Source organism: Phodopus roborovskii, unplaced genomic scaffold (assembly GCF_943737965.1).
Source record: "Phodopus roborovskii unplaced genomic scaffold, PHOROB, whole genome shotgun sequence".
In the NCBI taxonomy this organism is placed as follows: domain Eukaryota; kingdom Metazoa; phylum Chordata; class Mammalia; order Rodentia; family Cricetidae; genus Phodopus; species Phodopus roborovskii.
Genome location: NW_026125281.1, coordinates 19,119,842 through 19,144,839, shown reverse-complemented (window position 1 = coordinate 19,144,839; position 24,998 = coordinate 19,119,842). Strand labels below are relative to the sequence as shown.

The 24,998-nt window shown below is 40.6% G+C and overlaps 1 protein-coding gene across 1 annotated transcript in view; it reads right to left on the bottom strand.

The window, feature by feature from the left end:
- The window catches only part of St18 (ST18 C2H2C-type zinc finger transcription factor), a 111,268-nt gene that overhangs the window by 43,443 nt on the left and 42,827 nt on the right, over positions 1-24,998 (bottom strand). Inside the window, exons 6-10 of the mRNA XM_051197874.1 lie at positions 17,819-18,009; positions 10,336-11,118; positions 5,666-5,800; positions 4,391-4,481; positions 3,115-3,219 (exon numbers count right to left, since the gene is read on the bottom strand). Of these exons, the coding sequence (XP_051053831.1) occupies positions 3,115-3,219; positions 4,391-4,481; positions 5,666-5,800; positions 10,336-11,118; positions 17,819-18,009 (1,305 nt within the window). The remainder of the gene's footprint in view (positions 1-3,114; positions 3,220-4,390; positions 4,482-5,665; positions 5,801-10,335; positions 11,119-17,818; positions 18,010-24,998) is intronic.

The following is a 24,998-nucleotide window of genomic DNA, read 5'->3' as shown; positions in this document are numbered from 1 at the left end:
GACAATGTCCCAATTAAATATCTCATGCCACCAACTAAACTCTTCACTACATTTTGTTGACCCAATGAACCAAAGGGTTGCTATAGACCAACCTCACCCACAGATATAACAGGCAATTTCTAAGTTTATTGGTTACTCTTGACAACCTGATTGTAAGTAGTTTGTTAAATACAACACTTCTATCTTTGAAAAATCCAGCTGGTGCCTAACTGGAAGCCTCATCCCTTACTGACCAGCATTCACGGTGCAAGGCATTCTGCACATTGTCAGAGGACAAAAGTAATAATATCACTCAGCTATCGCCCTGCAACTGACATCAGTGACCATATGAAAGATACCAGTAAATAGTGGCACAAATGTTATAGGAGCAACCAACTACGTTTTGGTTTTAAGATCCACTCCAAGAGATGGGACCCGTTACATATTCTTCTCTAGTGGTCAAGAAACTGATACTAGATTGGTCATGTACCTATAGGAAAATCTAAAAATACTATTATGCTAAAAGAACACAGCTCTAAAATGATTTCTAATGATATACTGCTATACCCATAGGTGAAAGTATTGCTCAACCCCCATTAGAGAAATTTCTTTTTGCAGTAGATTGGAATTAACACAGAGACCCACATCTGGTCTATGTTCAGAGAGAGAGAGAGAGAGTGAGAGAGAGACTTTTGAGCACACAGTACTAAGTGGGATGTCTTCATCAAACCTTCCCCCTCAAGGCTCAGGTTTCTACACAGAAGGAGAGGAGAGGTGAAAGAGGTGTTGTAAGAGCCAGAGGTGTTTGATAACTATGGAAACTGTCTTCCGGACACAACAGGAATGATCATATATGAATTCACAGAGTGTGGCAGCATGCATAGGATATGAACAAGTTCAAGCTAGACAAAATTGCATCATAGAGACATCCCATCCCCACTGCAGAAGCTATTTGCAACCAATTCTTGCTGGGAAAGGGAAAAATCCATTTTCTTCACTGGAATGTCACTGGGTGTATCAATTACAGTCCAGAGCAGGTCCATTCTCAAGAGTAACTGGTTAACATAAAACAGACTCCATAGTGATCCCACATTCAAAACAGCTGGACAAAGCAGCCTTACAGACTACAGCCAGGATTTCTGCATCTTCTTCGAATCCCCCATGACAGCGCCCCTTACCAGCAGGAAGTAGTTTGGAAAGAACGACGCCCAAATTCCCAAATATTGTCTATAAATGTTTGTTTTCATTTAAATGGACTTAGTTATATAAAATAAATAAGTAAATAAATAATAAAAAAAAAACCAGACTCCATAGTGTATGTTGTGTGCTGGGGTATGTACACATTTTGTTTTGTTATTTTTTCTTACTGATTTTTTTCATTTTGATTTTAACTTTTTGTGGTTTATTCATTTATTTTTTAGAGTGGCGACACAGTGAGTGAGCCCACATGAAGAATGGTGGGAAGGGAGGTAGGAGAAACTGGGAGAAGCTGGGGAAAAGGAAATAATATGATCAAAATATATTGTATGAAAAATGTTTTTGAATAAAGAAATACTTGATGGATGAGTGGATGTGACTGTAAGTTGGTTTATAACCCTGGAATCGTAAAATTACTCTAATCTAAAATGCATTAGTTTCTAAAGCAATGAGTAAACAAGAAACTCAATTGCAGCTTTTTGTAAGCATAATTAGGGAGAACAAGAGAACATTCCAAAACTAACGAAGAACCCTGTATTAAGATTTCTTAATCTACATATTTAGTGATTGTGATCTTCATTTGACATTTTTCACTCATGTGACTTCAATGCTAGTTTTGATTCTTTTAATATTCTTTTAATTGAATCTGTAGGAAAAAAATCAAGAGAAGACATATCCTTTGTGCTAACCCCCACTACCTGTATGCTTCTTAAAATTGTCAACATGATACAACCTAATGTCAACTTGGAAGAGGGACCCTCAACTCAAGGGACTATCCAGATCACACTGGCCTGGGGCCTTGTGTGAGACACTGCTTTGACTGACGGTTGGTGTAAGGGCCTTGCCCTTTGCAGACAGCAGCCATTCCTATACTGGTTGGTCTGAGAGGTGTAGCAAAGCTAGCTCAGAAAGCAAGCCAGTGGGCAGTGCTGGTCCTTGGTTTCTTCTTCAGTTCCTGCTTGAATTCATATTTTTAGTTTTTATTTTGTGTGGATTTTTTTTTTCTCCATGGAGTGTGCGTGTGTTGGATTTTTGGGAACTGCAGTTGTGGGTGGATGTACACTGCCCTGTGGGCTCTGGGAACTGAATTGCAGTCCTTTGTAAGAGTATTCAGTGCTCTTAACTACTGTACTAGTTCTCTAGGCTAGCCCGCGCCTCCAGCTTGAATTCTTGCTCTCACTCCCCTCAATGATGGATTTGTGGCCTGGAAGTGTAAAGCAGACAAATCCATTTCTCCCCCACTTTGCTTTTGGTCAGGGTATTTTATCACAAGAACAGAAAGCAAAATAAAACACCCTGGAATACTACAGTGCCTACTAGTTTTTTGTTTTGTTTTGTTCTTCATTTTTAGTGACTCATTGACAACAACTATTTGGTATCTTTCTCTTCAGATTATTACATGCATGATTGTTACATAATAAACATTTCATTACCTTAAGTATCAACATTAAATTTTATGTAAAATATCTTTGAAACTACTAATATTATGAGGAACCTGGGCATTCAGGATTATGGGAGATACTTTTGTACTAACTACCTATCATGGAAGCCCAGTGCATATGGGACTTAAACAATCACACACTTTGAAATGTTCATAATGGAGTTCCCTCCAGGCAGAAAAGAAGTCAGTCACACATGGGAGCCTACCCGGTATTATATTAGTGACAGAGGTTTGACTAGTTATGTGATTGCATATTTAATTCCTTTAGGTTCACCCATATTATGCTAGCCTTGTTAAGCTCAACTCCTGAAACATCCCCTAGATCATTTGAATGATGCGATCATTCCCGAGCCTTACAAACTGGCTGCCGTCATCAATCTAGTGATGACTGAGCATGACATGTAGACCTCAGTGAAGTGACACACACAGAATCGAGGCTCTGCTGGGTGGGATCCAATATAAACAGAGGCTATCAGCCAAGTCCTGACAGTTCATACCTGTGAGCCTTCTCAGGACAGTGCCCAGTCTGGGAAGAATCAAGTTGACTTTTGTCCTGGGTCATTGCCAACTTTTCAGCTGCAGCAATTGGACAACCTGAAAGACTGTTTCAAAAGAGAAGAGCTGGAGGATGTGAGTGAGTGTGACAGTGTGGTCTGCCTTGGCACAGGCACACGACACCCTTGGCACACAGCAAATGTTAAGTCATATTAATAGTTCACTTAGCACCATTGTCATACAAAAGATCCCAAAGGTTTTGCAAACTTCTAGCTCCATCTCAGAGGTGACAAGTAGTGAATACCTTTAGAAAAAAATCAAAATGTTATGTAATGGGGAAATACCAAAGGGTTCTGAAACTCAGTATTTTAGGTCCAATGTGCTCATTCCCACACACCATTGTCTGACTATAGAAGCCAGCATGATACTTCCATGACTATCTTAGGAACTTTAGCAAAATTTTAGAGATATTTTAGTCAAATCGAAAGTACAAAAATGAAATCTTTTGATAATGTTCTTATAAGCCAAACCATAGCTCATAGCTCCACGTGTAATATAAAATATGCACATAGAAATAAAATGATTCAGGACTGGAAAGATGACTATGTGGTTAGGAACACTGACTACTTTCCCAGAGGACCTGGGTTTGATTCCCAGCAAGTATACGGCAATTCGTAACAAACTGTAACTCCAGTTCTAGGAGAGAACACACCATCTTCACACATGTGGCACAGCAATATACATGCAGGCAAAATATATATACACATTAAAATACATAGTAAAAATAAAATAAAATTTCACTTAAGACATACATATGTATATACCATATATTTATTTTCATATTACTATACACAATGTGCTTTATTTTAGTTTAAACTATAATAAAAATGGACATTTCTCCTTACATGGTTTACACTCAAAGCTCTGTATTATATAGTGAAACCCTTCTAAATATCTGCCTAGTGGGATTCATGATAACCTATAAGGAATACTGATGCCAGTCCAGATGTGCTGGTGAGATCCAGGCAGAAAGAATGTGCCATGTTTGAGGCTGTATAGAGTCTGAGCCTGAGCATAGTCTGATACAACTGTTTCATAATTTTAGTTGTATCTGAAGTATATAAATTTTCCTGAGATTGAGACTATGTGTGAGCTATTTCAAGAAGTAACATTTAATAGTGATGTACCAATTATCTCAACAGGTGGCCTATGATTTAATTTGTGGAAAGTTTCTTTTGCATTGTGCAATGTAAATTATTAAGAAGTCATCAGAATTACCTTCTGTGAGTGTTGCGGTTGCTGTTCACATGCCCCCTTCCTGTGCATCCTGGGGTGGGACACTTGAGCACATTCTCGTGCATGGCAAGAACTAAGCACAAAATATCATGTTAAAGGGAAGAACAATTTAGCATATATACATACAAACCTAAGACGCCATCAAATTTGCTTCTCCGTTTTACATTCAAATGATTTCAGATAGGCAGTCCACCATGGTTCTTCCTGGGATGTATTCATATGGAACAAAGGCCCTTTATAACTTCAGAAAGGAAACCTAGGAAATTAGTTCAGACCCAAACTGCTCTGACTGCCAAAGAGCATTAACCCTAGATCCCCTCCCACAAATGGTCCTGCTTTCAATTGAGGAACTGTTCCGTGTAACTCTGGGGCCACACACATGTGCCGGGACAGAGGCTAGTGTCTCTCTAATCTGACCTGACAGGCTCACCATGCCCACCTTTCCTTCTAAGTACATTTCTCTCTCGGGGATCAGAGAACTTGTTTCCCCCCACGGCTCTTTCAATCCTTTCCCCATAACCTGGAGGTCTGCAGGCAGGCTTCTTTATTTCTTAAGTGTGCTATTTGCATCTGTCCATCCACCCTCCCCCATCCGGTGACTACTGGTAAGAGTAAGGCTGAATGAGGTGTGGACCAAGGATCTGCTAATGCTGTAGCTCGCGGGGTGAGAAAAAATAGTAACTTGCTAAATCCCGACAGCTGGGGGATGTTAAGGTGTTCCCACTTTTACCCATGGGGTAACCCAGAACTGTCCCGATAATAAGATGAGAAATTATGTAACACTGGTGTTTTCAGCTAGTCCTCTTCACTTCTACAGCCTGGAGCACTTGAGAACTATGGTAGGGATGAGGGAGGAAGAGGCTGCTGTTGCTCTAGGGGCTCAGATGTGACAGGGCACCCGGAGAAGATGCTAAGGAGCATGTGATCTCATGGTGAGGGCAGGTCAGCAGGTCTCTACATCTGAAATTACTATTCTTGAATATTTCTAATATACTAGGTTTTAAAACAGTAACTAGACTGGGCATGGTAGAGGAAAAGCAGACCAGGGCTACATAAGCCAGACCTTGTTTCAGTATCAGAATGAAACAAACAAACAACAGACACCTCACGTAGTTAGATGGGAATTGTTTAAAGACACATGGAGATAAGATTATGTTCCTCTTCCTAATTCTGACCAGAAGGAACAGAGGACAGCTGTGTGAGGCTGCACTGCATGAGTGACAGCACAGGTGTGACCTCCGGATAAGGAATACTCACTTTCCAGAGGAACTCGCACTTTGTGGGGGCACCCGGAGAGGCTGCGGTGGTGGGGATAGAGCCCGGTTACGTGCCCCGTGCCGTCACAGCCAGGGATGGGGCACTTGGCCTCCCTCCTCTCAGGCCTTGGTGAATCTATGGAGAAATTGAATGGAGACACACTCACATGGTGCTTCCTCCTCGACATTCAATAGAGTGGCCTTGCGGGTGTCACCAGCACTCTATTCACTTTTACCATCATAAACATTCTTCTTACGTTGCCTTGAATAAAACCCTCAACTAAGACCCGTGGAAGCAAAACACATTTTCAATTTTCTTGGATTCCTAAGCAAAGGCTGACACAGGGCAAGGGACTGTTAAAACACAGAGATGATTTTAAGTTGTCATATCACATATTGTAGCTAAGTCTTTATTATGCAAAGTCCCCGTGTGCCAGAAGGTGAATGTGCTCCTGAAAGGAAGAAAAGAAAGAAGAAAAGCGAGAAAGGAGAATTTCTTTAACCTCAAGCCATCCTCTATTGAGAGAGTTTAGAAAAAGGCAGGTTTAAAATTATAAAACAAAGGGCCCACCACATAGGCCTCTCTGGCTTTGTCCTTGTGGGTCCCTGGCAGCAGGTGAAGTTGGGGGTGGACCAGCTATTCATGTACAAGTTGAGCTTGCTTCCTGCAGAGCAGCTGATGGGAGTCAATAGTCAATAGGCTGAGTCCTATACAACAAAGTGGAAACAAAATCCAAAAGCCAAGATTTTGGGTCCCCTGGGGACTATCTCTCAGGTATGTGAGGTGACCACAGAGGGAAGCAGTGGTCACTGCTGCAGAAATTCACAACTGAGATTATGGAGAAGCCTTTGGAGGGGAATGTTCTAGTGGGGCATCAAGGACAGGGAAGTATAGTGCCTGGGACTTCCCAGCTATCAGAGGACTTGGGATCTTGGATGGCGAGGCTCCCAGGAGTGACAGCTGCTACAGGACAGGAGCCCGAGATGGGATGGATGGAGACAATCCCATGAGTCAGGGTGTGGGTGAGAGAGGTGGATAAACGCATAAGATGAATGAGTGCAGAACAGGAGTGTGGGTGAGTGTCAGTGCACTCACAGATATATGCTTACACTTGCACAGGTGCACATACACACATGAACACATGTACACAATGCACCTGTGCAAACACACATGTGCATGCATGTACACAGACATATGCACATGTTCATACGCATTCACATCCATGTACACACATACACATATACATGCATGCACACATGTACATTCATATAACACACAAAATGCATAGACATCCATACACATATGGCCAAGATGGTAACTACATTTGATAGAAATTCAGTCTTATGGTACAAACTGCCCCAACTTGTGCTCAGGATACTGATGTATGTGTGTGTGTGTGTGTGTGTGTGTGTGTGTTTGCGGTGGTTGGAAAACTAGGAGTATGTGAGTCCTCAGAGAAAGAAGCAAAACAACCTTCAGAAGGGATGTGCAAGTCTCAGTGTGGGCAACAAGAATACTGAGCAGGCTTGAGGCCCGTGGTGGCAATAAGTAACCTACAGGACCCTGCTCATAAAGCCGCTGGCCTGGGGCAAGGAGAAGGGCCCTATTCTATGGGGATGGGAAGTCTACACCTCCTGTTCTAAAGAAGCCACCCAGCTCAGGCCGCTGACAGGGATGTGTCAGATATCTTCATGGCACTACATTGCATGAACAGACATGTCTCCGTGATACCTCGTCACTCCAGTTGTTAGAGTATAAGCGGTCCTAGGCAGATGGGGCACAGCAGGCTGTGTGTAATCCAATTACATGGGGGCACGGTTTCCGAAGGAGGGGCTGAGGATCCTCCAAGTTGTAGCCAGCACTGATAGTCCCAGACAAGTCAGGAGGCTGAAAGCTGAGTGCTGCGAATACACAGGGAACCACCAAGGACAGGGATGCCCAGGAGACAGCATTATTAACTAAAGGAAAGAATGAACTAAAATGACTGAAGTGTGCGTGTGTGAGTGTGTGGGTGTGTGGGGGGCGGGGGCGGGGGGCTTGCTCCTTTCTGTACTCTTGAAGGGAAACAAGTATTAACATGGTGGTGTTCTATGACTTTGTGCACGCAAGTTTTACTTAGCAGCAATACAATGCCAAGTTTCAAGTCCATTTGGGTATGTAAAACCTGTAGGCAACTGGTCAAAGTCTTTGAAGTTTGATAAGCATTAACTGAGGGGGCTGACACCATTGCAGAGCGCCACTCACAGAAAGGAGAAAAGCTACAGTGTCTATTTTGATGTGCTTCCTCTCTTGGATCTTGTCCACATGATACCACATTTCTAAGCACTGACGGGGCTGGCGGTGAGCACTTCCCCTCTTCGGCACACTGGGTGTCTGAGGGAAGCCAGAAAGGGTGTTGGAGATAACGGGCCTGGCACCTGCCCAGCTAGGGCCCACTGACAGTCAGTCCACTATGCACCTTTGTCTGCAGCTCTCTCCTGGGCCTCCCAAAACAAAGCTGCAGATGAAATGCTCTGGAGGGCAGAACCTGTTTGCACGATAAGAAACCCGAGCACAGGCTCAGGGCAGCTGCTCAGTCTGCCTCTTCTTTCATTTGCTTTGTGTAGCACTACACAATGAGGGGACTTCATCCTCCGGTGCCCCTGGGTCCTGGTTTGCCTGGGACCATCCTCCTTCATAGCAGGCAGACTGGCCCATTGTTCCTCTTGCTCCTCTTACTTGACAAGTGACACACGATAGGTAGCATAGTGCCCACACTGCAGTCTCATCTCCAAATATTCCGTGGCAGGGTTTACAAACTTGCTGTAGCACTGCTGGCTCCTCTGCAGACTCAGGTAGGATAGCATGCTGAAATCCTAGTGCTCTGTCCTTAACAGGCGAGTCCATGGCCAAGGTATTCCCCAAATCAGAGTAGTATTTTAAGGAAGAAGGAAGATGATGGCTTGCATGATCACTTACAATACCGAATGTGAGTAAAAGGAGAATGTTTCCAGACTCCTGATTCTAGCATCATCGAGGAGTGGGCGTGTGAATTCAGAGCACACGCTCTGCAGATATTAATACCAGTGCACACACAGCAACATGCACCCCGCCTTCCACACCTGTCTCAGCTGAGCCTGGTCACCTTTCAGGGGGTTTGAACCCTAAAGCAATGCCAGCAGGGGACACCCTGTTAATTCTTTTAGTCTCCCCAGTAGTGCCCTAAAGCCACTAAACTAGCAAAGGTTGCTATACACACCCTATTGTGTTACTAACTTTGAAAATATAAGATGGTTTTAAAACATCATATAATAACCAAAAGATCATCAAGCATTTGAACATAAAGGTTAAAATAAAGTTTCTGCAAACACGGGATTTCACGCCCTGTAAAACATCACCAATTGTTAACTGAAACATTATTTTGAATGCGAATTAAAAAGAAAAAAAATGAATGTTAATTGTTGTATGCTCTTCTGATTTCAGGGCTATTAGGGAGGGAAATATAGACCTTCAAACCAACAAAATATGACTTAGAGTGAATTGTATTCCTTTTATTCAGATTTTTCTTAAAAAAAGGCAAATAAGGAAAAATTAAGAAATTGCATACTGATCGAAGTACAGAGCCTTAAATAATGTTCTGTCTCCAACTACACATTCCTTATTAACATCCTGTTCCTACTGACACACGCCCAGTGTGTTTGTACAGCAGCAGCAGCCTCCTAACTATAGTCTTTCTAGTTTCTCAGAGTTGCAAGGCATGATTTATTAAGTGGCAGCTAAGTATCAGTAGGCACTTAAAATTACAAAATAATCCACTTCTGGAACCCTTCCCCCAGTCAGAACTTCTGAGCACACAGATGTCATTCCTCTAAGCCCGCAAGGTCAATGACCACAGTGTTACCTCATGTCTTTCCCTGATTCTGTGATTATAAGATTCCAGGACTCCAGAAAACTTTGCGAAAACAAAAACAAACTTTGGAGGTCTGAATCTGACGGCACCCTGGACAAACCCATGTTAAGGGCTTCTCTGGGCACCTGTGGATGACTGGGAAAAGCCACTCACTGAGAAGAGACATGCATGAGAACAGGCACAGTCCTCCACAAGGGAAGAGGTATCATTCCCCTGGCACTGGAAGAGCAATTGCCGTCTCCTCCAAGCATATTTCCTCTGCAATTTAAGTCTGATCCAGGTACCTATGGGCTCCCACTGGTGCGCTGGGAAAGCACCATCTTAACAAATATATTAACATCTGGTGTAATGACAAGAAGGCTCAGAACAACCTGCCTGGCTTACGAGTGACAGGAAAGTAGTCCCATAACCCCAGAACAAGGGCTAGAAAGAAAAATTAAATTCTAGGCTTGATTTAATCTAATAAAATACGTTAAAGTCTCTAAACATGTCCAGAAAATCACTGTTAAAAGGTATGGCATGATTCTGAAGAGCCAATTCAATGAGAACATCAGAAGGGATAAAAGGCTTCAGGTGTTAAATACCATAGCACCAATAGACCCTGAGCTGACTGCAACTAAAGAGCAGTTGCAAAGTAACAAATGGCATATTTCACGATTATCAATTGACTTTTAAATTACATTAAGTTGTCAAAAAGCCAATTTAGAAGGAATAGGACCATTTAACATTTTCAAACCCTAAATCGATTTTCTTCCTGCAATGAATATAAAAATGTACTTACGTTTATTGTTAAAGACTTCTCTTCCACCACTGTCAGTAACCTTGGTTTGCCTCCGTTCTCTTGCCAGGTGGTCCAGAAGAAAGCGGTCCAGCTCCTTGTAGGTGTGATGGAAGACAGAACCTCGTTCTGCCTGTAGGGCAATGGCCTGTTCCAGCAAACTCAGGTTCCCCTTCACTTTCTCCATTTCTCCAGGCTCCTCTGTTACTGTGACCAGGCTCTCACCATCTTCAGCCTCTGGGAATGAAGGCTGGGCTTTGACCGCTACGGGTTCCACGCGGGAGTTCTGTGGGTCTCTCCCATCAGTGTCGGAGTCACACCTACTCTCACAGGGGGTAAATCCGACCCCCTCAGCTTTTATCTCAGAAACCTCCAACAGGTCCGATTTATTGTATGTCAGCTTGTGTCTGTGGCCTCTGTGGTCCGTGTCTTCTGATGAACTGGAGCCGCTGCCCCACCCATTCTCGGCGCTGTCAGAGTCACTTCCACTGTCACCAGAGGGACAGAAAGGTGGCTGGGCACTGTGGACTTTGTCTCTTCCGTCATCTGAATGGATCATAAAGCACTCATCTGCCTCATCGCTCTCTGCTTTTAGAGACTGGGTACCACTGTCATTTAAGGGCTCACCTATGGTCTGCATAGACACAGTTTCTTCAAATTTTCCCAAGTGTGTTAGAGACTTGACCATGAGCTCTGGGTAACACACGAACTGGTCTTCCTTTCGGAGTGAGCTTTCTTGTGCAGGTGAATGAAGGGTCTCATCCATGGGCTTCATCATGATTCCCTCTACAAAAAAGAAAGCAGATGTTGGAAAACAAAACAAAACAAAAATATTTAAAGGGCCTGGGCATAATGGCAGGAGCCCGTAATCCTAATACTAATACTTAGGAATCAGGTAAGAAGCTAGCAAGTTCAAGACTAGTCTGGACCACAAGTGAGATCCCACCTCTAAATGGCAACTAACTAAACAAGCAAAAATATTTTAAGGAGCTTCCATAACTATTCATATACATGTGTATATGCATAAATCTGTATATATATGTACATGGATACTGGTATGCCTACAAAATATGCATGATGTGTAATGCCTATCAATTTTGCAAACACTGATGAGAAAAAATACAGGTGAAATACATCAAGCTTAGTGTTTCTGTAATCTTCTGCATCTGAAGAGTGAAGCCCTTTCAGGGTACTGTCATGACAGAAGTCGGCACTTTGGCAACACAGCACTGTACAGGAGGTTCCTGTTGTTACCCCCTTTTATGTTCCGACATCTTAGCAGCCCAGAGGAACTTGAATATGCATGCTACACACTGCAGAAAAATGTTCATTGCATTTCTCTGGATCATGGCAATGTATTTTTAGGGCTTATTTGAATTCTATTCTCTGTAGTTTCTCAGGAACATTCTCAGCTTTTATGCAATGTTAACTAAGATACAAACACCTCCACCCACAGATGGTGACAGAGGGACTATGAAGCTCTCAAGTCTTTCTGCTCATTTTCCGTGTCACATTACAATCCTATATTAAGGGAAACGTAAGCGGGATAAGCATTGGGCTTAGATATTTTGAATGATAATGCATTTTCTTGTCTGACGTGTGCATTTATTTTTGTTATAAAGTAAAGGAGATGAAGGAGAGTTATTTGACCGTGTCAGATATGAGCAACTTGGATCCTGTGACCAAGAGCAGATCTCCAAATGCCCAGGTCAGTTCAAAGCAGCCCTCAGTACCTTTTCTTTCCTTTCCTGTTGTATGTAAATATGAATGTAAGCATTCATGCATGCATGTATGTATTGTTTGTATGTATTGTGTGTGTGTGTGTGTGTGTGTATGTATGTATGAATGAATGTATGTATAGTCATTTCACCAAACTGCCCCAATGCAAACTGTCCAAATGAGCATATGGATTCTCAGTGCACACCAGGCTGGGAAATGTACCAAACTGTCCACCAAGAATCCTTTAACATCCACCAGAACAACAACAACAACAAAATCAAACAAACAAAAAACCAAACCAAAAAAAAAAAAAAAAAAAAAAAAAAACTCTACCGTTTCTACATTTCAAAGACAGGTGGGGGAGGGGAAACATAAAATGATAAGCCCCCTTAAATACTGTTAAAGACACCAAGTGAAGAGCATTCTGTGTTAATAAACATCTTTGGAGGCAAGCGCAGCCATCAGTGTGAAGCTGTGGGAGAGGGTGTCTGCCTGGAAGACAATGTGCATTTTTGTGTCTCATTCAATTTTTTATAAACATTGTCTCTGACAAGGACACTCAAAAATACATCTCCATCATCTTCCTTTCTGGTAATTATCTCCCTAAATCAACACTGGACTGCCAGGATCAAGTAAATATTGCCATAGTAACTAAAAGCATTTTTGGATGCAGAGAAGAATTCAGTCACAACACTAGCCCCTGTAAATAATGCTGATTATAGGGTGCAGTCTTTTGTTGGGATCTATTCAACACAAACTGAAAAATTTAACATTTCAGTTCCTAGAAAAGAGGCTGGATAAACAAGCACATAACGTTGATAGGATGGGCCTAGCCTTTCCTGAATCTGCATCAGAGCAAATCCAGCTTTAAATAATATATTAAACATAGTCTAAAATGCAAATGAAATTCTTCTCAATATCACAGTTGGCTATTAAGAGAAAGTGTAAAGGGTTATGATAATTTTAAAGTATTATGAACTACAGAAAACAAATAAAAAGCATTTTCAGGGAATATGCTCAATTCATTGAACTATTCTCTCACTCCACTTAACTACCCACATGTGTACAATAATGATTTATAGACATTATACCTAATTATGCATATTTGGGCTGTGTGAGAGTGCTAACAAAAGCTCTAGAAAGCAACAATTACCTCTGTTGCTTAGCTACATAGTTTAAAATATTCCTATTAAGTGCAGATCACCAGAGAGGCGGAGTGACAAACTCGCACATGTGCACGACAATGCCCTTCACTGAGTGACTGCCAACTGCTTGCTTTTTGGGTCATTTCCAGTTTACATCATTGTTTACTTCAACTGTTTGTTATATGCTAAAAGAAAATATTTATTAATTATTCTTCAGAAAGAGAGAAGCCCCGAGCCAGGGTGCCCACACTGTCATACACATTGGTTTCTAGGGATAGTCTAAGCCACAAATCAACATTCCTTGTTCTGCAAAGCCTTCCCGGATTTCACTGTGGGTATGAGAAAAACCAAAGTTAGCATGTGACATGACTGATCTGTGACAAGGTGCCAGTTCTCCAGCTCTGCCACTGGTCCCCTCCTTTCTCTGCTCTGCAGTATCATTTTCCCGGAGTAGGAAGGTCTGCTGCAGGGGGGTGGGGATTGAGCGTTGTTAGCCTCTAGGCTTGCTGGACAGGTTGTTCAAGCTGTCTGAGCCTGGGGTTTCCATTTGCACCTTGGCGACAGCAGCAAGGCCTGTGCATCACTGCAGAGGTCACGGGATCACACAACAGGCACCCAGCAAGTGATGGCTCCCTCCCCCACCTCCTCAGGTGCTATTTTCAAAGACTGTAAGTCAGGGGACTGGCGGTCTCCTCAGTATAAACAAGATTTGGCCCACTTTTCATGAGTAGAAGTCATTCCTCTTGCTCTCTGGAGCCTGGGTTTTCATCTGCAGAACGAGGATGGGCCCATGACTAGATGATCTAGGTACTCTTCCTAAGACAATGTCTGATACATGCCTAGCACAGTACTCAACTCTCTATTTCACAATACTACGAAGAGCTTTTAGTCCATCTCTCAAAGTGGAGTTTCAAGTCTCCCAGGGCTTGCTCAAGGTCACACAGCTTGTCAGTAGAGGGATGAGTCCAGACGAAGGGCAACATGGCTTGATTCTGTTACATATGGCAAGCATCCGACAGCCTAGAAAGCCTTATCAGAAAAGATGTAACACTACCATTCTTAGAAGTCACAAGAATATTAACAGTGAAATACTTTTCTAAATTGAAATATTTTTCATAGTAAATTTATAGTAGTAAATGTACTCGAATGTATTTCCAGTTAACCTGGGCTGGAAAAAATGGTCCTTATGTTATTGATCAAAATATACAAATACAAACAACACAAAATGCTCACACAACCCAGACCTTAACTTCACTAATGCCACAAAGATGGCAAATTGGGAATCCTAGGGTTAACTTCCAGGAGGGAACAGGCTGGCAGTTTCAGAAACAGCCTTCCCCCTTCTCTGTCCTGTGTGAATTTCCAATCATGTGCAGTGGGCAGGAGCTTGGGCTGGGAAACTTTCCTATGTAGATTGAAAAACAAAATATAAGGTTCTGTCTGGTACATATAAGCTCATTTATTTCTTTATTTCCTGACTGTAAACCAAGTTTTCCATGATAAGTGGTTGGTAGTCCTATACATAGTGAATGTTTACATTACATCCTCTATCTACCTATCTATCTATCTATCTATCTATCTATCTATCTATCTACCTACCTACCTACCTATCTCTTTATCATCACTGATCTATCTATCATCTATTCTGATCTATATGCATCTATCTATCCTCATAATCTATACCCATTTATCTATATCTGTCTATCTGCCTGTTATCTACATCTATCAATCTTCTATCCTCACCTATCATTTACATACATATATATATACATATATATATGGCAACTATCAACATCCTCTATCACTCTCTAGCTATCTATATCTATTTATATGTATTTATCATCTCTGTATATGTTTCATATCTATCTATCATCTACATATGTTTGTATCCCTCTATCTTTTCTCTGAACTTCTCTGACAATGCCACTGATTTTGGAATGAACTCCTTAGTGTACTTCTATAACCAGTAAGGACACTTTTACAGGCAAATTCATTTGAATATGAACTTTTGGCAGGAATAAAAGCCATAGAAAAATGAATTTATTTTCTAAAATTCTGAGATTGGAGTGGTTTGTTCTTTGTCTTTTTTAATTGAAGGTGACATATTAAAAGAATAATTTCAGCCCCTAGAAACTTTTGTGTTTCTGGAAGGCAATCCCAAGTCCCAAGCATGTGGCCATTCTTCTGGCAACTCTACAATGGGTACATATTGAACCCATGACAACTCTCGTTTTCTGTCTGTTCCTGGAGTCTGAGCTTGTGTTGCTTCCTTGTGTTAACCTCCCCAGGGAGGGAGGGATTTCTAACTACCCACCATAGGGCCCACATGTAGTTTTTTGGATCAGGCTAGAATGTGGGGTGCAGTTTGGGCCATAAAGAGGAATGAAGCACAGGATTCAAGAGCATGACCTTAGCTTTCATGAGTACTTTATACTCTGATTATCTGAGGTGCAGCTGAAGATGCAAGTAGGCACACTCCTGTTAAGGAAAAGGCAATAAGGTACCTTGAACGAAGGAGCACTGACCTACGGTACACTAGTGTTGGAGTAAACACTGACCTTGGCCCCCTCTCCTTCTGTGGCTGTGCTTAAAATTCCTCAACACCTTACATTAAAATCTTCTCTCTGCTGACCTAGGGCAGGAACACTGATGTCCCATTATTTTTATAAACTGCAACTTCATGTAGACATGAAGACTCTGCCCAGTATGCATTCTGAGGAGAATATGGGCAAGGGGGACTGAGTCTGCAGAGCACAGTTAATTGGGATAGAGCTATTCGACTTGTTTTTAGATGGCCTACCAGGTACTTTCTCCATAGGCTGCAATCTGTGCTACTTTCAGAATTAACTCTCTTTGGTCTTTAATGATTTCGTCTACAAAACTAAGACCAGGTTACAACATACTATGTGACACTGTAAAATGGACTAAATGGTATCATTTATATATCTGAAATATATAAAGAGCTAAAAATTGTCATCATGGTAATTTCAGCATCTCTATCAGTAGCAGTTCTAATATTAAATGCAATCATTAGCCTTTGTAAATCTGCAAATAGGTGTCTATAAATGCTTATGACTGTATATACTTGAGTAATATTCACTTAACTGATTATAAGCATGTGTAATGATCAAATTGTCAGAGCAGAAGGTAGGAGGTCTGCAGACCTGACAAAATCTCTGGCTCATAGACAAGCTGTATTAATCAACCTTAACTCCACAGTGTTCTACAAACTTCCGCTAAGATCAGGCTCTATCAGTCATGTCTGTGATCAACATATAAAAGTGGCAAGATAGAGGAAGTTGAAAAGGTTAAAGATGATAATAATTTAAATATGAGCTCTGATGCTTAAAACCATATACTAAATGAGAGAAGCCTAAAAATGTCACTATCTATTTACAAATCAGAAGACACCATTGTTTAACCATGGAATCTTTAATACTTAACCAAGATAATGAAGTTTCTCTGACTTTAAACTTGTCCTCTGTCAATGTTTTTATATCTTTAAAAAATAATATCCAGGGGATATTTCTAGAATTCTACTTATAAACATGTGATCTATAAGTACTACTAACTTCTATTTAAGTTTTAAAATAAATATTTTACTTATTATTATTTTATGTTGATTACCTAAATGTCACATTCAGTAAAGGGTATATATTTAATAGAATATGTGTATCTCTTATTCCAGTCTTTATTAGTCAAGGCTTATATCTTAAATTTTTCATAGGTTATTGAGATTTTTCCATGTCTGACACCTTAATCTCATGTACGAACCAATGAATGACACTTCAACTCTTGAATGGAAGTGATGGCCAGCAACTGAGAACTGGGAAGACAACAACTTTAAGTCCTTAAAGGAGTTGCTACATTTCACTCACCCTGAAAAGGATGTCTGAAGAGTAAGCAAAGGATTGACTCAATGTATTATAAAGATAAGCTTAAAAGACTTATTTTAGAAGTATAGGCACAGATGTGTCTTTTCTATATTCTTCTCCCACTAAAGAAGCCTCAAGGAAAACAACCTTGGTCACTTCAACAATCTATTGCTCTAAGTATGATTTGAAGCATTTAAAAATATTAATGTCACAAAATACCTACTTTGAGTCATGTTATTACTATTATATTTTGGGGGCTAAACAATATTATATATATGCATATAGATAAAACAAGTTATGTATTAATGTTTTAGCTATAAACAGAGACAACAAATATGTGTGTATATGTATATGCATAAATATATATCATTAATGATCATTACATTGACTTTTATCATTGAAAAGTTATCTTAAAGCTTAAGTATGTCCTGTAATTTGAAGGATTCTTTTAGAAATTATCCATCTACTCAGAGAGACTCTAGCTTTAAGGCTTAGTGTCTTCTACTTTCTATACAAAGCGGCATAACCTAACCATGACATGAAGTGAGCACAGGTCACAGTCAAGCTGTGCCTGTAGACCCTAAATAGAATCTAATTAAATAGGGCCTTAATAAGTGAATATTTAGTGAAACAGTGTTTGTTTTTTTGTTTCCAAAGCCAAATACCACAGCCATTGTATACTCTCCGCAGACTAGGAAACTTTTGGTAGCAGGAATATATAAAGTTTGGGCCATGCCTTTTTGCTACCTGCAGTGGAGTGCTCATTCGTTTCTAAGAGGCCATCATCCTCATTCCTGGTGTCTGGGGCTCCCTTGCAGTCCATGTCTGGGCTGTAGTGCCGGGGTTTCATTAACAGAGATTTCCTCTTGTTAACTGGCACTCCCAGTGCCTGCTCGTCAGCTCTTCTCTTCTTGGCCATAGAGCAATCATATGCAGCCCTGGAGTGAGCAGAGCGAAGAAGATTAAGGATGTGATAAAATGCACTTGCTGCTGCCTGACATTTGACTTTCACCAAGTCTAACACAAAGCATTTGGAAACCTGAGACCAGGAGTTAGTGTTCATCATTATAGTGCTAACAGGCTTGCTGAGAAGTCTACTTCACTGTCCATCAGGAATATTTAAAAACTCATCCATAGTACTGAGAAAGCATATGCCATTCTGTCCCTTACTTTATTACATACCCAGGAAGTTAAAGAAGACTTGAACCAGTTTGCAAGCCCCAAGAAACAGCTAGTATGGAAAACACCACCAGGTACAAAGATTGTGCAGTATGGTAAAACCACGGGTTCTCCAATAGTAATACAACTAAAATTGTTTATCTCTATTATACTCATGCCTCAAATTTGAGATACCACAGGTCTTAGGCCCTGATTTGACTGTCAGAGAAATCAAGTAAGGGAACTAGCTATGGACATTCGATCAACCCATCTCCAGTGACACAAAAATGTTAAGAATTATTACACAGAAATGTACCTTTGAATTCTCACTCATTTGGCACACATAACAAATAAAAGGAGGATAAATCAGATTTGATTTCACAAAAATGGCCAACAGTTTATCCTTCTTCCTGTTCTCACATGGTGCTATTTGGAAATGCTCCCGAGAGAGGCCCTTTCAACACAGATTTCTCACATGTACCTCACTCAGAATTAATGAAGATCACTGTGTGAAGTTGGGAGAATCACTCTCGTGGCAAGATCTGTGAAGATCAGAGGATTTGGACAATAGTGAATCTATGACAGATATTGTTAAATACTCTTTGAAGATAAATGAGTGAGCATAACATTAAAAGAAAGAAAGAAGAAAGAAAGAAAGAAAGAAAGAAAGTAAGGAAGGAAGAAAGAAAGAAATCCAAGAGGAAGAATCCTGGAAGCAGAGAAACAATTTACTAACTCCAGCTTTGAAAAATATCTAGGTAATAGTAACAACTGGTCAGAAGCACATGCCCTGCTCTATTGTGAACACTATGCAGAGATGGTGACATCTTCAGGCAAACAATTCTGTAAACTGAGATACACAATCTTAATATAAATAAGTAGGTGGAAAAATTTTCAAGGGAGGGAACACACACGCACGCACGCACACACACACACACACACACACACACATACACACACACACACACAAGAACAAAAGAGGCATAGTAGTTATAAACATCTCATAAAATGTGGAAACCAGAGAGCTAAACGTTATTCAGAGAGGAAGGAATGACTAAGTTTTCCTAAATAAACTAATGACTTTTCACAGTTTTGAAAGAAACATGACCGGATGGTAATTAGAGCCCCAGACATCTTGGTCGGAAGACTTCCAGAAGGGGGAGAACTATGTGAACTGAAGCTGCCGGTCTAGGAAAGCACAAGTCTGCATACCATGCTGATGTAAAGAGGATGGGCATAGGCAGACAGAAACTGCCCTTATACCAACCGTCCTAAGAAAGAGCTCACCTTTGAAGGACAGGTCAAAGGAGAGGTAAGGGATGATTGGTATGTGAAGAGAGTTCAAGAATTTCTCAACATTTCAAAATCAAATAAACTTCCACACCTGTCTCCTTGAAAAATTTCAGAAAATATTCAGGTACAATTGCTAGGGACTTCTCAGGAACCAGGACAATTTATAGAAAGTTAGAGAGAGTCTTCTGCAGTTCAGGTATTAGAAGAAGAGACAGAAAATGCACTTTAGAATTAGTGATTTAAGGTAGTATTGGAGAAGAAGCTAACAAAATATATTAAAATGAAGATTTAATTGAGGACTCCTGATTTAATTCTTTTGTAGAAATGTCTGGAAATTGGATTGGTGAAGCAATGGTAGCTTTATGTTTGAGGAATTGTCACACTGATTTGAATATTGTTTGTAGCACTTTTTATAGTGAGCAGTATGGGGAAACACTGTGACATTTATGACAGACGAATGGACAAAGAAAATGTTTATACACGCAGTATACACAATTACATTTTAAACAGGAAAGAAGTGTCATATTTATCAACTTGAACACATGTATTACACTATGCAAAATAAGTCATAGATACAGAGAGAAAAATGTGTATGATTTCTCTTACAAATGAGGAACACCACGTTCTCTCACTAGCTAGCTTTTATAGGGCTAAAAGGTTCTATGCAAGCTGCAGGGGGAGAAAAGACATCCATAGTTCCTGCCCCACAAGGCATGCCCAGTGTTGCAATAAAGATATGAATGTTACAGGAACAGCTAAACACTTCCTGATTTGATATGAGATGTGGTCCACAGAAGAGATTTCATGCCTGCTACTATAAATCTGGTCAAAATCTCATGACTTGGAAAATCACAGGTCCTAGTGGGGAAACTTTTGTTGTTATTATGTTAAATAGTTATGCTATCAAATTGCCTTCTAGAGTATTTGTTTACACCCATAGATAGATTTATTGTACTCAACTTTGGTTAGGGAAGTTTATTCTTTTTAGTGGGTAACAGTTAATGAAGGGACTCAAAATTCATCAGAGAATAAAGTGTAGTAACTGTGAGAGCTCAGAGGTGGATGAGTCATCCATGTTAACCTCCCCTATCCAGGGTTCTGGGAGCATCAAGAATGAATGTAAAACCTAGAGGATGAGGAGGATATGGCTGTTGTGCATATCAATGTACGGCAGCTGTGGTTACTTGCATAAGACCTGCACAATATAAAGTTAGTCAAAATTCCAATTTAAATTCAAGGAGGTGCCCCGGAGGCCCCACCCTTGTGATAGCAGCCACTGGTAGCTAAGGGTTACTGAGAGAGCAAAAGTCACTCTTCTTTTGGGACTTAGCTGCTAATAGGTAGTCAATGTCCCTGTAGATGGCTCCACTCATACACACTTGGGAACCACTAACTAGACTTGGGGCCATTGGTAACAAGGAAGAAGTGAGGCCTTGAAGTTGGGAGATGGAATGAGGGCGCTAGGAGGAGCTGGAGAGGGGTAGTGGTGGGTGAGAACAATCAAGATACATTATGTAAAATGTATGATGATTTGAAATAAATAAAAACATTATAAAAAGGAATAGTGGTTGCTAGATAATGAAGAATAGAAGTAGAGAATTGCCAATAAGGAGATAAAAAGTTTTAATTGAAGAAAAGTATAAACACAACTTTCTCAGAACAACAACATGTATCGTACACTTAAAAATGTGTTTAAAAAGGTGAATCCCATGGGAAACAGCATTGCTATCATAACTTTAAGATGAAGGTGGTGGGAGAAAGAGATTTGTTGGCACCAGCAGCCATTCATCATGTTCTAGAAAGGCTAATCAGTCAGGAAAACATCATTTCTTTGTTTAATGATGGGAGATGCACATATGCTAGCTAGGTCTTCAGACTTTGTCCTTTTAAATAATATTGTATATGATTACTCACTTACACAGAAAGTAAATAAGCAAACAAGAAAAACTAGTAACTGGTGGGGTGGGCAGTTGAATCCAGTGTGCAGGGTCTCACAGCTTGTTTTATCCTCCATATTGGCAGAAAAATAGTCTTGGACAAGTTCTGTATGCATTTGACGATATATAGGAACCGAACTTTCTAACTGAAGGAGGGTGCTGGCTAGTGATTTTTAGGTGTGTGTACATGGCAACTGTTTTATCGGGAGATGATATTATGCTGCAGCAATTAAAAAACAAACAAACAAAAACAAACAGGTGCTGCTCAGGATCCAAATCCAGCCCCCAATGCCTATAACACACTTACAGCTTACAGCTGCATATATATATAGCTCCAGCTCCAAGGGATCAGAGACTTGCTTCTTCACTGCAGTGGCCCTTACTTTCACATAAGTGCACACTCACACCCAGACACACACACACAAGCACAACTAAGGTAACATAAATATTTAAAAAGGTAAAATCTGATTACGACCTAAACTGGAGGAGTAGCTTGGTCCTTAAGAAATGGCTGTTAATGGTAGTGAAAATCAAGCTCAATATTTGGATCAAACAATGACTTTGTAAGTGTAGGATGAAGAGCTACGTAAATGTTTGAAAATCAAAAGTACAAACTTATGCTTTCTAAAAAAATGTTTATGCCTACTGACAAATACTATTGTTAGTTTTGACTAAAGAAGACATTTTTCCATGAACAGTGGCAAATGCAAAGACTCATGGCTGTTCAGAATGCTGAGAACAGGGAAGCACTCAGTTCTAAATAGGACATTTATCTCCCTCTCCACCCTCCGTAAGGCTCAGGGAACAGTGTACCAATGTGGAGAGAAGGAATGCTTGAGCTGGATGGTAGGGTGAAGGATTGTGAAATACCACCTTCTGGGCAGGACAGCTATTGGAACAGTCTCACAGTAGCAGAGTATGCCGGCCTGTCAGTAGTCAGCCGTGGATAGAGAATTGAGTCACGTGGCCGTAGCCCTCCCCGAGGCATTACTGGCTATTTATAGATATTAGGGCAGTGGGAGATCATTATCTTCAGTTGTATTTCCACAGGTGAGACTACCAGATTTTAGTGACAGTTCCACATCCACAATAGGCAGGCCTGGTTAAACTTAGTGGGCCCCAAAACAAAAAGACATGGATACAGAAAAGAGACTTGTAGCTGGAATGACAGGGGTGGGCGGGAGAGATAAGAGGGTGGAATAAGAATGATCAGATACATATAGACGAGTATGATCTGCTGAAGAACAGATTCAATTAATTAAAAAGTGCAGGTTTACATTTGTCTTCTATTAACTGTACTGAAGCAGATTAAGTAATCCTGGCTGTGTAACCTGTCACAAACTATTGGACCTTTTGGAACATTAAACTTCCCATCTTTCAAATGTGTTATATTATGTGTTAAGGTATGTGTGCTGACAACCAGGTCACTGCCTCTTGTGCTCCACCAGCAGCAGCCAACGCTGACACTTTCTGGCACTCTGCAGACTATGAATGCACACATGTCCATGACAGTATTCTAGTTTTCACTTTTTATTTACATTTAGAAAAATTGGGTTTACACATAACATTTGCTTTAAATCTCACATTCTGTGCATTTCCTATTGCAAAGTACTCACAGCCCAGACAGCATTTGGAGCTAAAATGAAAGGCTTTATAATAAATATTACCCTTTGTGTGTGCATAGAAAATGGTCCCTTTCTAGTTTTCCCCGAGGGCACACTATTTTGGCTTTATTGTGACACTTCACTGTGACACTGCAATGAGGGAAAGCCATGCTTTACATGTCATGGAGAGAAATGCCACAAAATGCTAACATATCTTCTCAAGGTTGCCAGAAATCATTTCCACTGGGCTGTGTTTTCCCATCTGCAGAGCTCTGAAATGTAAAGAAAATAAATGAGCTCTATTATCTATATTTTTCTAGCAGATGAGAAAGAAACAGAAAAAAAAATACAGTCAGCTCTGCATTTATTGTTGTATTCACTCAAACTGTTGCTTTGAACACCCAGAGCCCCCAGGGAGCTTAATCAATGCACCAAACACTTTAGACATCATATTTTGCATTTTGATTTTATTAAATTAACTTCACAGGATCTGTATTTACTCATGAGAACTTTTTGGGTTACAATCCTGAGAAGATTCCATTTAGATATTGGAATTCAAATTTGAAATGCTATTATTTATGTTATGTATACCTGAGTTTCTAATTCACTCAGACAAGCCACAGAGAGAGAGAGAGAGAGAGAGAGAGAGAGAGAGAGAGAGAGAGAGAGAGAGAGAGAGAAGGAGGGAGGGAGGCAGGGAGAGAGCTCACAAGAGAATCACCTTAGGATATTTTCTCTCAGTTAAATTTGTGAAAACTTCAAGCTTCAGAAAAAAATACAACATATTGGAAACCTTGAATTTAAAAAAGCTGTTACTATGTGTTTTCTACTCTGTTTTTAATAGTAAATTCTTCTCACTGTAAGCTAGAAAATATTAAGCCAATTAAAACTATAGATCCAGACATGCATTTGTTCTGAATGCTAGCAAATGAACGAAATAGAAAAATAGGTGGGGATTATTAAATGCCACAGCCAAGGGAACCATTTATATGCCCCAACATTTTCATGGAAAATTCAGGGCAAGACTTCCTATGGACTTCTTGTAACTGTTCAGAACTCTATAAATCTATTGATCAGGGTCAAGAAATGGGAATCTGTATTAAGATTAAGATGAATGATATAAAAACAAGACATGATGACTGAAAAAGAAGACTTTCTTTTCACATAAATGGGGTTGTAATTTTAAAACTGTTGCATGTGTGATTTACATATATATGCATATTCTTGTGTATGTACCAGTGCATATATACCACAACAAGAGTGTGTGGATCAGCCATATTGATCCTTGCCATCTAACTTGAGAGGCAGGGTCTCTTGCTTGCTAGCTGGCCTGTGAGTTTCCCAGGATTCTCGTGTTTTCATCTCTTATTGCAATGAGAGCACTGAGAGTGTAGATACTGTTGTGCTTGGTTTTCTATGCATTCTGGGATATAAAGTCAAGTCTTTACACTTGAAGGAAAGCGCTTTACACATGGATCCATCTCCTCAAACTTGGCATTGTAACTGAAGAAAATCCAAGCTCTACCCACGGGCAGTGCCCACCTTCCTTGGTGCCCTGCTTGGAGCCTCCTGAGGACTTGGGCCAGCACACTGGATAAGCTGTTCCAGTTCACCAGCCCATCCAGAGTCTTCCTGCATCATCCTAGTCCTGCCACAAACCACTGGAAGTGGAAAGCCATCTGAGTATTGGATCTGCTTGCACCCACGGGAAGAGAATACTGGTCTTGTACCCACCAGGAAATGGAGAGACCCCACCGGTATGCACTGGAAAAAGGGATGGGTAGATGACAGTATAAGAACACAGTCAACAACAGAAAGATTAATATGACACCACCAGAGTCTAGGGACTCCACACCAACAAGACCTGAACATCCCAACACAGATGAAGCAGAAGACAATGATTCTAAAAACAACTTCATGAAGATGATAGAGACC